Raw genomic sequence first — 17,219 nt, 5'->3', positions numbered from 1 at the left:
CAGGAATCTTTAGACAGTCATATTTGCACTCTCCATGACTGCAGTTGCAATAGCAATACTTTTCCTCTTGCTGTGACAAGGTAACTACTGTTTCCCATGGAAAGAGATATTTCCACTCACAGTAGAGGAGAAAACTCCAAGGTACCCAAGCATGAATTAGTCCTATTAAACTTGTGAAGCTAGACACTTCTTTTTACAAAATTTTATTTCAAGTCCACTACTGTCCCTGTGTTTCAGGTGATATGCAAGTACCCTCCCAAGAAGACTTGGATACAGGCACAGAACACTTAGCAGTCAAGGTATTGCCTCCTTGGCTTCCTCTGGAGTGATTTCCTGAGAGTACAACTCTGTAAAGAGAGCAGGCAGCCAGTACTGAGGTTCTCCTGCTGCCTGTGTATCCAGCCAGGCCATTCCTTCCTTCAGCAAGTGTTCCTATTCAAACAGAGCAGAAACTGTGAGCAAAGCTTAACTAAATAGCTGACAAGCCATTCCCAGGGAAGGCCTCACCCCACATTTACTGTACAGTAAGGGAGTGTTTAGAACTCAGGATTTGTATTCATCCTGAGCAGGGGAAAATGTAGTTTGGACATCTAGTCATGCAGGACCTGAGCCAACACACCCCAGATTTTACTGAGATTAGTGAAGTCACGGGAATATCATCTGCAGCTGCTGACACTCTACTTTCTTCAACTTAAGTAGTGTGTACGCTGCCTTTGGTCTACCACCTAGCTGAGGATCACCTGTGCATGCTGTGATAACACACACAGTCACCAAAGCGTCTGCAGCTCTGATGCAGGAGCAGCCACTCTACCCTGTCACTTACCTCCACCATGCACAAGAGGCCCTCATACATACCAGAATTTGCTTTGCACGTTCCACCTCCCACTTCAGACTGGACTTGATCTCACCAACTGTTACATAGCCCTTTTTCTGAAAAGAGAGGAAAAAATAGTGTGCTTGTAGTCAAGACTTAAGCCCACAGTTTAGAAGAGTGTGGACAGTTTTGCCTACAGGCCTGATCTAACCATAGCACAAACTCTAGATTCATATTCATGCTGGAATGTTGTTATTTTCCACACCACGTGTTCCCTGTCACAGAAGCAGGGAGATTCTTTTGAGGTGGTACTTTAAAGTCTCCTGGCTCAATACCTCTGCAAGCTGCAAGACAACCGTGTGATCCATGTTCAGTTCAGCTGGTACAGACTGAATCAGATATGTTCCACCAACAGGGATAATCCCAAAGCCACTCCCCAAGACCTTCAGTTTCTTGATTGCACGAAGGAGATCATCTCTGAAAGCAGAAGTTAATGCAGGGCTTTAAGCCAAAAGCCTCTCCCAAACTGCACTAAGTTTTGTAAATGAGGAAGACTTCATGTGAAGAAGGTATAAGATACAGCTACTGGAGCTTGCTGCAATTTCAGATCATCAACAGCTGATCTTTCTTATTACTAGATTAGAATTAATTTATCTAAGGGCAGGTATCAGTCCCTTCCTTACAGCTTGGACCAAAGCAGCTTCAGCAGACTGTGACAGCAGGAGTGCAGCATTTGCAGCCCAAGCCAACAGCTCTTTATGCTTATGGCTCACCCCTAAAATAGTCATTAACTACAGAGGATATGTGCATGCCTAATTGCTAGAATTTGGAGTCCAATTAACAGCAGCACCTTCAAGCCCAGCTGAGATCAATCACACTGTTTTTTTCCTCAAATGTTACTTGATTCCCTTTTCCTGTAACATACAGACACTCACTGGCTGACTTCCTGAGCAAACTTCCCTCTTCCCTTCAGCACTTGCTGATGAAGTTCTTCCAGTGTTATCAGACCTAGGAGTCAACAAAAGGGGACAAGAAAGCATTAACTGCACAGCAAGAAAAATACTCCAGCAGTAGTAGTGAAGGCTTCTTTGTGTGCTGACCACTGGCTCACTCTTGCCTCACATTATACTCCCACAACGTATCAGATTCCAGCTTCTATTGGCTTTGCTGTTGCCCACTCTTGGCCTCAGGTTGCCCTTTTGGAGTGAAGACAGACACAGAGAGATCCTCACCTCCATTCCTGTGTTTCAGAGCCAGGCAAACTTCAATAATCTGCACACCCAATTCATAGTAGAAGTCTCCAACTCCCAGCATTTCTGACCAGAATCCTTTCCCAGCTGTGAAGTGAGAAAGAAGAAAGCAATTGGATCATCAGCAAAAACACCTTCCTTAACAGCTACTGTTGCTCACAAACCATACTGTGAGGAGACTGAGATCTCAGTCAAGAGCCTCTTTGGTTACCTCCACCTTTTTCTTTTAAATTTCTTTTAAATTTATATATCACCTAAAACCACATTACAACAATTCACAAACCCTAAGAATCAATACACTGTCAGACTTCCCCAAGAACCATTTCTAACAGCTTCACTGGGAATCCTTTACAGGAGGAACCTTAGCAGTGAACCCCTGCTGCCTGGTCCTCACATGCTAAAGGATCCACTCCAATTGTTGCACACATATCCTGGAACTGGACCCGGAACTCGGGGTTTTTACGGATCTCTTGCTTGTGTTTGCTGGCAAACTCCTCCAAGTTGGTCTTAAACATGTCCAGCTGCTTAGACATCTGAAAGACAGAGAAAAAGAATTTCTGTTTAATCCTTCTGTGAACACAGCCCCCACTATACACTAAGCCAGCACAGTCCTAAAGCAACACTCAGCACTCAGACATGCTGCCCACCCCCGGGGGACTCAAAAGGAAGGGAAACAGCTCTACAGAAATGTGACGTTGCTAAGATGGAGAGCATGGAGGCAGGGCAACATCTGCAGCAAACGGCACAGTTCTTGGAGGAAAAGCAGCCCGGTGGGTGCCATCGTTCCCCACACTGCTTATGGATAATGCTCCAACCCTGAAACAGTGTGAGACGAAGCCTGGATTCACAGCTGGGCTCACAGACACGGTTATACTGCAGCAGGGGTGGATCTCCCACCTGGGCCAACTGGTCTTCAGCCAGGACCGTCCCTCGCTCCTTGTACTTGGCCTGCAGGAGGAAAACAGAATGGTAGAGGCAGCGCTGGAGAACAGAGGAACCAAACCCCAACATGGGTGAGGGAAATGCTCCATAAGAACGTATGAAGCTGGAGGACCCACGGGCAAGCGAGGGAGCAGCCAGAAACCTCGGGACACCCTGAGCTTACGGATGACACAACTGTGGAGATGCGGAGGACCCCACCCTGAGCCGGACACCCCCTGCCACAAACCAGCAGGGGCCTGGATCCCTCACACGGGAACACCGGAGCCTGGCAGCTCACCTGTCCCGACACCGGCGGAGCTTGACCCCCCCCATAAACGCACTTCGGAGCTCCCACGGGGTTCTGGAACCTCCCCCCCACAGACCAGGCCCCTCCTCACCTCCGCCAGCTTCTTCTTGGCGATAGCGCCCGCGCCCACCCCTCGCCGGTGCATCCCGGCGGCACCGCCGCGCGTCGCGCGCCTTCTGACGTCATCAACCCGCGACGCGCGGCGTGACGCAACGCGGAAGTAGGCGTGGCCTTCCTCCCACGCCTCCACCTCGGGGGACGGCTTTGGGGGCGGCCAATGGCTCCCGGCGCCCGGGCGGGGTTCGGTCCGTCCCCACCGCCCTTTTATGGGTGCTCCTGCGTCCCCAACGTCCTCAACGGCAGCTCCTGAACCGCAAACCCTCAACCCGTCCCCTCCTACTGTTCGGACGGCTGTAAGCCGAATTCCCCTCCCGTCCCCAAATGAAAACTTCGTCTGATTGCGGTTTCGGGCTAAAAATCCTTTATTTCTTCCATTGGCAAAGTGGGCGATAACGCAACGCAGAACCTCCTCCTCCTCAGTGCGGCTGTGGGTGGGGCCATGGGAGCTCCTCAGCAGTGCTGTGGTTACGCAGCCCTACATGAGAGGCAAAAAAAGAGCCATAAATCCTTCCGGTGCCCCATTTACCCCATTTTAACGCAGCTCCGACGGCAAGCAGCGTGTAACTTGTTGCCTTCATTACCCACCAGCCCCCTATGGCGCCTTATAGAGGTCTTTTGGTAGCACGACACGTCTCACAGTTAACAAGTATCCAACTGAAAGTAGGTGTAACTCCTGAGAGAGCAGCAGCAGCTCAGAGGGGCGGCATACAAAGGTGCGCGTCCCGTCCCTGCGGGATGAGCTCAGTGCTCGGCTGCTGTCTGCTTTGTGCTTATCTGCTTGGCTCCCATTACCTGACCAGCAGCACAGAGCAGCCTCCGCCTCCTCCATTCATGGCCAGCCCATCCTTCTTTCATAGAACCATAGGATGGCCTGGGTTGAAAAGGACCACAGTGCTCATTGAGTCCCAACCCCCTGCTATGTGCAGGGTCACCAACCAGCAGCCCAGGCTGCCCAGAGCCACATCCAGCCTGGCCTTGAATGCCTGCAGGGATGGGGCATCCACAGCCTCCTTGGGCAAGGAGATTCTTTCATCCTTGTCCAACTTTTGCCATCAGCATAAACAGCTCTTCTATCCCTTTTTAATTTCAATAGATGTTGACTTTCTTCTCTCAGCCTTCATTCCCCCTAGAAGCCATAAAATGTGCTCTCCATTCCCCTGAGCTGCTCCGGCACTTCAACCTTTTGCATCCCGATTTCTTGTGTTTCTCTCTGCTTTTCACACTTACGTATATCAAGTAGAAAAGAAGCATCATTTCTAAGCGGTCTGATGAACATCCCCTCTTCTCAGAAAAGCAGGGTAAAGGATTTATCAACCTGCCTTCTCTAGATGGTCGTTATCTGATGTTTGTCCATCCCTCAATTGGACACTGAAGATTCTTTTGCAAAGCCAAACTCTGACCAAAGCCCTCAACTCTCCAATGAAATCCAGTTAAGTCACATTGTGTGAGCACTCAGTGGTCATCAGAATACGGAGCACTGCAGCAAGAACCCTTGGGACAGGGGCTTTGTATGGTGCCAGCGTGGGAGGGTCAGGCAGAACAGCCGCTCACCTTGGTCTGCAGAGGTCAGTTGACATTAACCATGTCAGAAACTCCTGGTTCACAACATCCTTCACGTCTTCTGAACCTTCCAGAGAAGCAGAACTGCAAGAAAAGGGACACACCATCAAGAGAGGAAACGATCTGAATGCAGCATACAACAATCTTCTCCCAATCACATCGAATTCACACAGATATTTTATTTTCCTTTGATTTAATGCATTGCTTGCCAGCTTGTCAACCCCGAATCCTGGCAACGGTCCCTTCTTTTGATTCTCATTACTCCGCTATTCTTAACCATTTTTTTTTTCACTTCATCCTAAAAAAAAATCCTTTAAAAAAGCCCTTTCTCCCTCCTTATTGTGAAAAAGCCATTACAAATCTCTGCCTCCCAGCCCAGATACAGTATTAGTGCCACATGGATTCAGGTCTTTTAGGTTTTCTCTATCATCTTCCCCTCCAGGTGCCACTGAGATTGTTGGCCAGGTTGGTCATGTGCTCCTTAGCAGAAATCCTTCTGCTGCCTCCTGGGCATTGCAGCAGTGCCACAAAGAAGGGGAAAGAGTTTGAAAGATCACTGTGCTCTTAGCAACTGTTTTTCTGCTCTGTGAAATAGAAACGCCGGTGAAGAAGAGAGGAAAAGGGACACGTTGACAGCTGGGGGTGTTCCCCAAAGCGTAGCAAAAAGAAAACAACAAAAAAGCCACCAAGAAGCTTGAACCTATTTTTTGACGTGGTGAGATGCTGCCATAGAACACCGCTTTGATCTTGGGAAGTTTGGGATGCTGAGCACTGAGCATGTCCGTCAGGCTTAGGGGATGAGAAGGAACAGCCCCCAACCCCCTCTTTTCCCCATGTCCTCCCTCAGCCCCAGCAGGCACCAAAACAAAGGCAGAATGTGGGTGAAGCAGCATCTGTGCTCCAGGATGACAAAGGAAAGGCTTTGTTCCCAGCAAGGACTTTCCCCCACAAGTTGTGCTTTTTAGTTGCAATTAAGGAGATTAAGGGAGACACTGAAATTTATTATTATTATTTTAAATGCAACCATTCAAGCTGACGAATCTCCAGTATCAAAGGTTTTCTTTTTTGCCACCCCACAACCAGAACAGGTCAGACAAATATCTGTCAGGAACGGTTTCAGGCAAGCTGATCCTGCCTTGTAGCAGAGGTCAGACTGAATGACCTTTTGAGATCCCTCAAAGCCCTCATTTCTTTGATTCTGCATTTCAGTATGATTAGCAACTCCCAGCGTCCAATTTTCTGTGTGCTTGGCATTATACACCACCGTGAACCATAGCAGCGTTTGCTTCCCCCACCCCAGGTCATCCCCTGCACCCTTGTTTCTAAAGCAGTTTTCATGCAAAGGCTGCAAAAGACAACAGGTGCCCTCAGATTGCTGTTCTGGGTGATGGTCCCATGAGTCCCTGGAGCTACAGAGGGCATTCTTTTAGCAGGAGGCACCACAACTGTGCCTGAAGTCTGTGGGCTGCATCCCTCTTTTCCTTCATGCTACCATTTTAGGACTAATCAGCAGCAACCTGTAATGTTAAATATATATATATATCTCCACTTCATGTTAAAGAAATCTTTCCCTTGTTTATTTGCTGGCTATATATATAAATATGTATTTAATATAGCAAGTGCCCAAGAACAGATGTTCAGTTGGATCCAAATACCTGATTTGATTTTTGGAACATTTGTGTCATCAGCTCAGATTGGGAGTGGTGAAAGAGGGTCTCGGTGGGCTGGGGTTATGCTGAGCCAGCAGGAAGCCGTGCAGCTCCGTGATGCACAAGCATGCCCAGGTGGCTGGGAACGAAGGCACAGCTGCAGCCAGAGAGCTCTGTGCACTCCCAGTTGCCTTCCCAAGAGAACTAGGTTGTGGCATCTTCACCACTATGAGCAATGCAGACACACCAGAGAAAAACTCTGTCTGTGGTAAAGGGCACAGATCCGAAACTGAGAGGGGAATTCCTCCTGGGTCACTCAGTTATCTCTCCTGCTTTGTTCCACGTTTAGACCTTATGCTTTTCCTAGGAAGAAGGTGTAGCAGTGATACAAGGAAATGAACGTTTTGCTCCCTTGATTCCCCCAGGAGCACATCAGTTTCACTTCAGTTGTCACTGGAGAGTTTCGTTTCTATAGGGCTTTGAATAGACCAGACTGGAATGGTTTGGTTGACTCAAAGCTCTTCGTTTTAAGCTGTGATGTGAAGGATGCTGTCGGAACAGCTGTGTCTCAGTGCTGCCAAAACCAGGGCTCAGACTTCAGCGGGGCACTGGTTTTGATGGGGCTGTTCTGTTATTTCCCAAGAAAGAGCAACCAACCAACCAAAAAACCCCCAAAGCAACCAAACAGCCTCAACACCCTCCTCAGCCCTCTGTATTTCTTCAATGTTCACTTTGTAAGAAATTTCAGAGGGAAGGAAGCTTTATTTTTAACCTTTCTTGTCTTCCTCTCACATGAGACAATTGCAAAGCACGGCATTCCTTTCTGAAACAGAAATCCTTTTGCTTGCTGATGCTTATCACCTATTCCTGCCCCATAGCATCCCTCCAAAGGTTGAGCACTTGGGGACCTCCCCCCCCTCCCTTGGAACAGGACTCTGCTTTCAGTTCTCCGCTCTCACCTCTGATTCTCTTTGGCTTTTAGGAGCCATGCAAGGAAGTCTTTGGCTTCGTGGCTGCGCGGATCCAAGCTTTGGTCACTCACTGCGGACAGCTGAGGCTCGGCTTCTCTCTTGTACGGCTCAATGACGTTGCTGGGAAGGCAAAAACAAAAAGAAGGGCAGAAATCTCAGCCTGAGGCACCACAAGAGGGTGCTGGAATGCTGCTTTTCCTCAAACCCGGCTCCATCCCCGCTCCATCCAACAGCAGCAACGGGAGAAGGCGGACTCGAGCACGGAGGAGGCTGCGCCGTGTGCCGACAGAGCAGAAAACCCTCAAGGATTTAGGGGAAAAAAAGACAGGAAAAGAAAAACAACCCCCCCCCCCCCCCAACCCTCCGGGAATCACTGCTGCAGTCCAAGAAAAATAACCTCAGCTCTACATCTCTACATCCTAACGCAGCCATCACTTGGCTGCCGACAGCTGTGAGTTCGGAGCGCTGGAAGTCTGCACACTCACTCGCTTTTCTTCTCTCTCCGGGCCAGCAGCCACTCCACGAAGTTCTTCTTCAGCATGTTGTCCATCGTGCGGCTGTAATCGCTCGCCAGCGTGGCCTCCGAGTAGCGTCTGTGCATCGGTCTGGCGCCGGGAGTCCTTATGCTGAGGCTGCAGGGAGAGCAGTGTGGAGCGCAGTAGAGGAGTGAGTGCTGCTCAGCTCTGCAAAGCAAAGAGCTGAGCCGACAAGGAGCTGGCATGCTCCTCATCCTGGTAATCATTGCTGCCTACCGACACATTGCAACTCACATATGATTGCTTCTGGAGGTGAACTTAGGATATTTGGAGCCAGCATCACTGAATAAGAGCATCACTGAATAATAGCATCGTTAAGGTTGGAGAACATCTCCAAGATCATCCAGCCCAACCACCGTCCCATCACCAATATTGCCCACTGACCCACATCCCTCAGAGCCACATCCACTTTCCTGCCATGTTCTGATGGATCTGAACTCTGACTCTGTCCTAAAGGATGCTCAGGTGCCTCCTCCAGTGAGCTGCACACCAAGGAAATCTCTCCCTACATCCTCAAAGAGCCTGAGGGGGGGATGGCAGGTGATAATTTGAGACCTTCAGACCAATCTGACAACACAGACATGGTTGGGGACTACCTGAATTAGCCAAAGATGTCAGGGCTGATCTTTCTTTGGTACTATTAGCTGGAATTTCATCAACTGCTACTTCCTTTTGGACCTTCTCAGGTAGCAGCTGGAGGTTCTGCATCAGGAATTGAACAGAGGGAAAGTCTTTATTATGTCCCCATTTTATGTAACTGGTCATATTTTCAGGAGCTTAAAAAAGAAATGCCCCCTAGCCTACTTCTTGTGGGATGATTACATCTTGTTTTAATTCCCAGCCAACCTTCTCTCCCTGGTTGACTTCCAGCTTGCTACTCCCAACCTGGAGCAATAAAGTTTCTAGGGAAAACATGGGAGTTCTTGGCTTTGGCATAAAGGCTTTAGTTTGAGATCTCTCTTATCATTTGTTCATCTCTTTATATCCAAGAGCCACCTCAGGACTCGTGTTCTCACCTCTTTACCAAGATGCCAATGGAAAGAATCCATTTGCTTTCAGCGGGAAGTTGGAAAGGGCTCAAAATACATCGTGTGCTTTCCAGAACACTTACCCTGAGACGTTCTCTTCCATCAAAACAAAGCTCAGAGAAGCAAAAAGCAGCGAGAGAACTCTCAGAGACATCATTTTCGTGGCTGATTTCTCCGTTCAGAAGCAGAGGGCGATCTGGATATTTGGCCTTTGGGACACAAGGGACAGGACTGTGAGGGATGTGGCATGGTTGGGCACAAGTCTGTGCTCGTTAACATGGCTCATCAGCCCTTGTGCTTGGAACAGCCTCCTCCACCATACACAACCCTCCTTTGCCTTTCCCAGTTAAATTACTTTCTCAGTACCAGTGCTCTTCCTCCACCGTGCTGCCTTTCGATGTTTGTTCCCCATACTTCTGTTGTAACCACCAAATTCACTGTGTTTTGCACATTCCTGAAGGTAAGGACGTTGTCCTGCTCTGTGTTTGCAAGCTGACCCCGAGGGTTCCTCTTTGTGCTTCAAGACTCAGTTCAATCTTACATATGTGAATGGGAACACACATAGGATCAGGCAGTCCCAATGGCAAAGAGGAGAAACATGGCACCCTGCCTTTCCCTCCCTACAGCTCTGCAGGATTTAGGAGCCCAATCTAATTACTGATGAGCTCTCTGTTGGTTTGGATAATGCCTTATATATAGGGAATAGAGCCAGGGCCACTGGGTATCAGCTGGGAGAAGTACCCCAGGACAGTGACAGGATTGAGTTCCATGGTTTATTGGTTTCAGGCTGTTCTTAGTCCTCACGTCCACAGTTTGGCTCAACAGCCTCGGACATCTGAGCTCTTAATTACTATTCCAGCTCCACAAACTCCGCACAGAAATGGTTTTGATTGTGGCTCATGGACGTGGTTTATTGTCTCTCACCTCACTCTTTGTTATAGATGCTTCTGGAATCTGCATTGCCCTGCAGGGCTGCTGTTCGCAAGAACTAAATAACAACAAGAGGTCGAGGTGTAGATCAGGACTTCAGCATCCCATCCTTCCAAACTGCACTCCTACATTAATGCAACTCTGCTCACAGAGGAACTCACACCCTTACAACAGCTCAGTTATTCGTTGGGAGCAAAAAGGTTTTGATGTTGTTCATAACTGAGGCACTTTTTATCCCTGGGAAACTGTGGCATCATTGCACCAACGTTTTCAGCCTTTCTGGTTGAATGAGAGCAATATCAGATGTGTTCTGATATCTCAGAGACATCAGATTCAGAGGGATAGCCCTAAAAGCACGGCGTGCTGCTCTGAGCACTCACAAACCCCCTAAAATATTTACAGCTAAAGCCAAAAGTTACGGACTGCATTAACAGAAGTGGGTTCCGTGATACAAAAAGCTGGGGAATACTCTATGTGAGAACAGAAAAATGTCTATGATTAAACGATGGGTTTCCCCTCTTATTTGCCCTTCATTTTATATATTGCTGTAGGTACGATGGTGAATCTGAAAACAGTTATGCTGTAAGAGAATATTGTTCTGCTGAAGGGAATTATCTACAAAAGGTAGGAGAAGAAATGCAGTGTAGCCTTAATTTGGAGGAGGGGTTGCACTCATTCTCTGCAGCTTTTGCCAAAACAGGGAGGAAAAGCAGTCTGCATTTCCAGAGATGGTCGGAACAAACATTCCTGAGTTCACACAGGACCCCTTTGTCTCCGTGATGCTCAACTCAAGCTCTGCTCCACCCGTCTGGTGCGGATTTTGCTGCAGTCCCTGCACTGCTTTACCTCACCCTGGGACTCCTTCAGACAAGGGGAAAACCTTTTCTCCTGACGGATCTCAGCTGCGTGAAGGTCTTAAACCCCTTGTCCAACGCTGTCTGCTTTGGAAGAAGCATTCTCCTTGTTTTATCCATAGCCAGGAGGATGCTGAAAGCCACCAAGAACCATTTTCCCTCATTTCCCCGTGTTACATGTATTTAAAAGGGCAGATCCCAGCCTGAGATGTGCTGCATACCAAACCCTCCTCCAAAATCATGGTCTTCATTGCAGAATAGCTCCTTCGTGCAGAAGGAAAGCTGCTGCTCCTGCACTGCTTAGGGAACAACTCAGCCCAACAGCTCGCCCTGCTCTGCTGCTTTCATGCAACCCTCACACTCATATAAGGAAAAAAGAATAAAAACAAGAAGCAAAAAGAGAATCCAATAGAGAGCTTCTTACCTTCCTGCTCCCCTGAGGCTGCCCAGAAGCTTTCAGCCAATTCTGGTGCCCAGAAGAGACCCTTCAGAGCCTTTATATACATTCCCTGTGTGGGACCAAACCCACTTCCATGAGGCAAACAGGAAACCGAGCACCAATCAGAGCAACTCAGACCCGCTTAGATCTGCTCCATTAGGTCCATTGACCCGCAGAGCAGGGAAATAACCTTTTAAATTATGTTTGCATTAATGGTAATTAAACACGAGTATATCGCGAAATCAAGAACTGTGGGCAGCATACAAATGGTATTTATTGGTCTGAGCCCTATTTCCACACAGCACCTGCTTCCCTGGCAAAACCTGTATTAATTCCCATCTCTCCTGTTGTCAGGTGTGAGGGTCACCTTAGGGAGACCCGTTGTGCTTCTCTCCCATCCAGTAGGGATAACTTTGCTAAAAACAAGAGCTCCAATTGAGCTGGGGCTCACCAGCATTGAGTTGGGGCAAATGAACTGTGCTCTGCAGCCCCCTGTGCAAATTCCAATGCTGGGAGCAGTGCCTACCCCCCCAAAATGTGCCATCTAAGGGGGTCCATCCATTTGGGATGGACAGCAGAAGGCAGGAAATTGGTAGGAATTAGCAAGGCAGCATTGGTTGATGAGATGGAGGGTGGGATTGGGGTGGTTAGCCTGGAGCAGAGCACCATTCTGACACTTCTCAGGGGGTTCCTGTTGTGGTGTGCCTGACACAGTGCCCTCCATGGTGTCCAACATGCCCTGGGTCTATCTGGGAGGAGGAGTAATGCACTTTGCTATGTGCATCCAGGAGATGGGCTGCTCCCAGGGGGCTCTGCTGCCCTCAGCTCCAATCTGGTGAAGGAGCCCACAGGAGTGTTTTCCTGGCAGCTTAACCCACGCACCGAGCTCTGCTCGCATCCATTCCTCTGGACAAGGGGCAGCCCTTGGTGGAACTGCAGAAACGATGGCAATGTCTGTGGTTTCAGCATGGATGAGGGCATCCCTGCACCACGGTGTATCTCATCCTTAACAAACACAGAAATCCCACGCGATGAGATGCAGCTCTCTGTATAAATGCTTGCTAAAATGTGCTTCTCTGATATTACACTACAACTGCAAGGGTTGCTTCAGTCACCACCTGTATTCCTATACCAGGAGGGTGCAGAGCATGGGGTGATATGCGCACAGCATCCTGCAGCCCTGCCTGGCACAGGGCTCTCTGCCCTGCAGTTACACAACTGCCTGGCAAGGCCAGCCCCCGTTGCATCTATATTACATTAAGATAAAGGATCAGAAAGACATTTTTTTTTCAGGTAGATTAAGAGCTCAGCGCTATTAGGGAGTAATTATTACTTTCACAGGAACTACTTAACATTCGGCTTAATCCTTTAACCAGCAGCAAACCAGCATGCCAGTGTGGCCACAAGCTTTTCACTCATGCAAGAGCATCGTGCCTGCCGTAATCAGTGTTGCACTGTAATAATTGCAAGTAAGCAATTCACACTCTTATCACTGTTGCTAATCAATAAAATGGAGTAGTTTATCCTGGTGTCTTTATTATATGTATTCTGGGCACTTTGCTCCCAGCCAACTCGGATATCTTGTTTCTCCAAAGTGGAAGCTGTTTGTTTTCCTCTCATTTAGTGCCTCTGTATGGTAGGGAGTTAATAGAGTGAAATAAATATCCAGCATTAAGTGATGGGGTGTTCACAGTTATGGTTATTTCAGGGCATCTGTTTGTGATCCCCTTTGGACATCAGCATTGCTCTGAAGTTTCTCACAGTCTTTCAGATGAAAAAGAAATAGTATAAAAGTAATTTGAAGCCAAGCAAGCAAATACACAGATACCAGACACGAGTGCAGGGACAAGGAGGGGAGCACTGACAGAAAAGGGCCATGTGCTGCTTTCCCCCCCCACCCAGCATAACAGAGAGTCTATTAAAGATGTCGACCTTGCTCTTCTCCAGCCTTTGCCCATCACAGCTCCCCTTATAGCACTGCCTGCGCTCTGCTGCTTTCCCTAATAACAACTTGCTTCATGAGCTTCAGCTGGGTCTAAGCTTGGGACAAAGGACACTTCTGCTTAGGTTTCACCCAGCTGCAGCATTTCCCTCCCTGCAAATAAAGCAGGAGAGCTGGAGCTGCCCTGTGTCACCCACCCAGCACGCAGTGCCAGTGCTCTCCCCTCTGCAGCAGACCTGGCTGAGCAGTTGGGGCTCTGGGAATCTGAGAACGTGTTGGGAAGATCACAGCTGTGTTACTGACACAGTCCCACTCTGCTTTGAGACACTGAAGCACCTCGAGGGCAACTTTGATTATAAAGTGTTTCAAGCATTAGACGTCCCTGTAATCATGGAAAGCAGGGCTTGACGTGACCTGAGGAGATGGATCATTCACCCCCTGCTTCCAGACATGCTTGGCTCCGCTTAAATCGTTCCCGATGGATGAGAGCCTGATCTGTTCCCAAAGGTTTTCAGACATGGAAATACTGTAAACCTCCCAGTGAAGGTCTTGCAGGGTTCTGCTGTAACATCTCACTTTCGGTGGTGCAATCTACACCTCTGTCCCATTCCCACTGGATGTGGTGAGCAGGAGTTTCCCTTTCCCTCTGGAGCAGTGCTGTTCAGGTGCTGTTCTGTGTGGCAGCAGTGAGGGCATCTCTTCTGCCACAGCGGAAGGATTTCAGGTATTGCATGAGCTGCACGAAAACACTTGCTGCTCCGTATTGCATCAAACATTGGGCTGATGTGAGATTGCTGCTTGTACCCAGCCGTGACTGATCACCATCAGCATTCGTTCTGCTTCCCCACAGGGACAGATGGAGGACTTTTGGTACTTTTTTTTTTCCCTAAACCCTCTCCCTAAAATCATTGGAATCATTTTCAAACCCTACTCCTGAGTCAGGACTGATTCTATTCCCACCTCACCCTCACTGCTTTCAAAGGCAGAGAGGCTCAGAGCTTTTGTTGGTGACTCTTTTCTCCCCCTAAAGCACCAGCAATGATGTTTGCAGGGGATGTAACTCTTACATGCTTTATTATTCCTCATCCAACTGCATCTTGGCAATCCTAAATATCAGCTTCAATCTCCAACCCCACTGTCCAGGTCTGGCTTCTATCTCTCCTCTCTAGTGCTGTCCCTGTACAGAACTCTGCCATTCTGTGAGCAGTGAGGCTTTCCCTGGCTCCTCACCCATCCCTGGTGCTTAAACCCACACAGTGTTCCCATTTATCTGCACATGGGACATGTGTGATGTTCTGCCTGTAGTTATAAAGGATCTTCTGAGTGATAAGCATCGCTTCATCCTCTCTTCTTGGTTCCAGCCTTCCTCCCTTCCTGGGCTTTCGGGAATGGAACAGGTTTGTTCACCATAGCAAAATGCCAGATATGTTTTTAAATGCCAATACACACATTTAACTGCAAAAAGAACCCCAAACCCTGGGGCCTTTTAAAGCTCTTTGTGATCTTGTTTAACCCAGCTCATCAGTGTGGCTGTCTCTGCTGCTTTGTGACTGCCATTTCTTTTTGGGAAAACCAAAAGCTTCTACTAAAAAAACCCCCCAAACAACACCCAAATAAATGAGAACCATAAGACATTGGGGAAAACGCTCTTTTACATTCCCACTCCTCTGTTTCTTTTATCTTAGGTGCTTATTCTGCACCCCAGGAGTAGAGAGCTGTGGGATAGTACTGAGTGTAGCAAAACGCCGATGGAACATCAGTGCATGAAGGGTTTGTTTGGAGCACAGAGCTCTCTGGGTAAAAATCCCTCAGCTGCACCTTTTGGCTCTGTGGAACTGAGTGCTGTCACTGCTTCAAATGGATGGATCTGAAATTGCCACAGCATTCCAACTACCTGTGCTCATCCTTGTCGAGCCGTACCTCGTGGCAGCTCCACGAAACCCACCCTTAACCCATCGCTAAGCAAAGACAGAGCCAGAACCGAACAGCTGGAGAGATTAGAGCGGTGGAAACACAGGAAAGGAGAGGAAATAATCAGTCCCGATAAATCCCAGCTATGGAGCAGCAGGACGAGAAACGAGACGGCGCAGACCCGGCACGGCGCCTGCCCAAGTGGCCGGTTCAGTAGCGTGAAATTATTTCCATCTTGTGCCCTTTCTGCTCCCTACCAGCACCTTTCCAGCAGCCCAGCAGTATTGGTGCCCCGGCGCAGGCGGTGGGGAGCAGTTCAAGGTTTGGATTGTGAAATGACCTCTATTTTTTAAAGTGACCCACAATAGAAACGGTCGCTGCGCGGTTCCCCACCTCCCGGGATAAACTTGTTTTGGGTCTGGAGAATTAAGGAAAAATGGGATGGTGGTAATGCTGAGCCTTTCATTGCCTCCTGCTTCAGCGAGCTGGGAAAGCAGAAGGGTGAAGAGCAGCAGCACTGGAGAGCCCTCCTTTCTTGGGGGATTTAAATGGTGCATCAAAACATACAAGACCCCCGAATTTGTACTCGTGTAGCACAAATCTGATATAAATGTATTTAGTTTGGATAGGAGGAAATCTGATACAAATACCTACCAGGAAAACTTTTGATCCGTGCTTTATATGTGCTGCAAACACTTGGAGGGGGGTTAAAAAGATCAGCTCCTGCTTGGAATAAGGTCAGGGGGAGTTCAGCAACGGCAGGATCCGTCTCCCACGATGCCTTCTGGGCTACGTTGGTTTCGTTTATCATTGCACCAACAGCAAAACTTCCCACCACCTTTGCAGCCATGGATCTTTACAGCCATCCAGAGGGGGAATGGCTGCTCCAGATATCTGTCCCACAGCTTGCAGCGATTTTGAGGAGGAGAAATAACAATTTGGCAAGTTCAGAAGGTCTGCTGGGAAGAAGTGGGGGTATATTTGAAAGCTGCATTAAAGAGGGGGGAAATGAAAAATTAGAGGGACTCTTTGAACTGCACAATTTCAGGGCTCCTTCCAGTCAGCATTTCCCTCTCCCTGCATTTGGGATTTACCTTTTAGCCAAAGAAAAGGACGACTGAAGCACCAAAATGAAAGCAAATCATTTCCATCGTGGAGGGGGGGGGGGGGGGGGGAAGAATAAAAAATGATTAAAAATAATTAAAAACAAATCGATGCAAAGTAGCTTTGTTTTGCTTTGGTTTCTAGGGACGGGGGGATGGGGGGCTGCTTCTCTCTGCTGACGGGGCGCGTCTGCCCCCCCCCTCCCCAGGTCCCGTGGGGAGCGATCCCGCTGCACCGTGGGGCCCTTTTGTGCCAGGAGGAGCCTTCCCCCTTCCCCGAAGGCTTCCGCAGGGCTGCACATGAAGGGCTTAAAACAATACCGGGGACAATAGCCCTCCCCGGGGGCTCCTCCGCTCACCCCGCCGGGTCGGGCCGTTCCCCTGCAGCCCCGCTCCCCTGGCGCCAGGGGACCTCCCGGCCCCTTTGATGCCGAAGTTTTTTTTTTTTTTTCTCTCTTTTTTTTTTTTCTTTTCTTTTTCTTTTTCTTTTTTTTTTTTTACACCCAGAAAAATCCCATTCAGGCACCGGGGGAAGGGGGTGGGGGAGGGGAGCGATGGGGGAGGGGCGCGGTGGGGGCTGGAGGCTGCACAGATGGGAAAGTGCCTCCGACGGGACGGGACGGGCGGGGCCCGAAGGGTCGAGGGGGGAGGTGGGGGGTGCGAGGGGAACGCGGAGTGGGTGCGCTCCCCGCTCCGAAGACGGGTGTGTGAATGTGTGGAGGTAAATAACGTAGTATTTAAATTAAAATAAATAATTAAGTGGCGGCTGCCCCCTCCCCCCCCCGGCCCCTCCCCCCGGGGGCCGGGCCCTCCCGCATCACCACGTGGCTTCCTCCCGCAAACATTTTCACTCATTTTCCAGGTCGGTTTTATTTAGAGGCGGT

At 49.0% G+C, this 17,219-nt stretch overlaps 2 protein-coding genes across 2 annotated transcripts; both read right to left on the bottom strand.

Moving 5' to 3' along the window:
• Window positions 1-187: 187 nt before the first annotated feature.
• SNF8 (SNF8, ESCRT-II complex subunit) lies at window positions 188-3,476 on the bottom strand. The gene is made up of 8 exons (XM_418112.8): window positions 3,384-3,476; window positions 2,962-3,012; window positions 2,459-2,597; window positions 2,047-2,151; window positions 1,750-1,822; window positions 1,150-1,291; window positions 856-930; window positions 188-432 (listed from the first exon to the last, which is right to left on the bottom strand). Exons 1-8 carry the CDS (start codon window positions 3,435-3,437, stop codon window positions 295-297), a joined length of 777 nt encoding a protein of 258 aa, XP_418112.1. The 5' UTR covers window positions 3,438-3,476; the 3' UTR covers window positions 188-294.
• Window positions 3,477-3,745: 269 nt separating this feature from the next.
• Window positions 3,746-11,415, bottom strand: GIP (gastric inhibitory polypeptide). Its single transcript, NM_001080104.2, has 6 exons — window positions 11,365-11,415; window positions 9,240-9,365; window positions 8,078-8,224; window positions 7,581-7,712; window positions 4,964-5,056; window positions 3,746-3,887 (listed from the first exon to the last, which is right to left on the bottom strand). Exons 2-6 carry the CDS (start codon window positions 9,311-9,313, stop codon window positions 3,878-3,880), a joined length of 456 nt encoding a protein of 151 aa, NP_001073573.2. The 5' UTR covers window positions 9,314-9,365; window positions 11,365-11,415; the 3' UTR covers window positions 3,746-3,877.
• Window positions 11,416-17,219: the final 5,804 nt, after the last annotated feature.

The sequence above is a fragment of the Gallus gallus genome, chromosome 27, assembly GCF_016699485.2.
Source record: "Gallus gallus isolate bGalGal1 chromosome 27, bGalGal1.mat.broiler.GRCg7b, whole genome shotgun sequence".
Taxonomy (NCBI): Eukaryota; Metazoa; Chordata; class Aves; order Galliformes; family Phasianidae; genus Gallus; species Gallus gallus.
The sequence above is the reverse complement of the archived record's forward strand: the minus strand, read 5'-3'. Positions and strand labels throughout refer to the sequence as shown.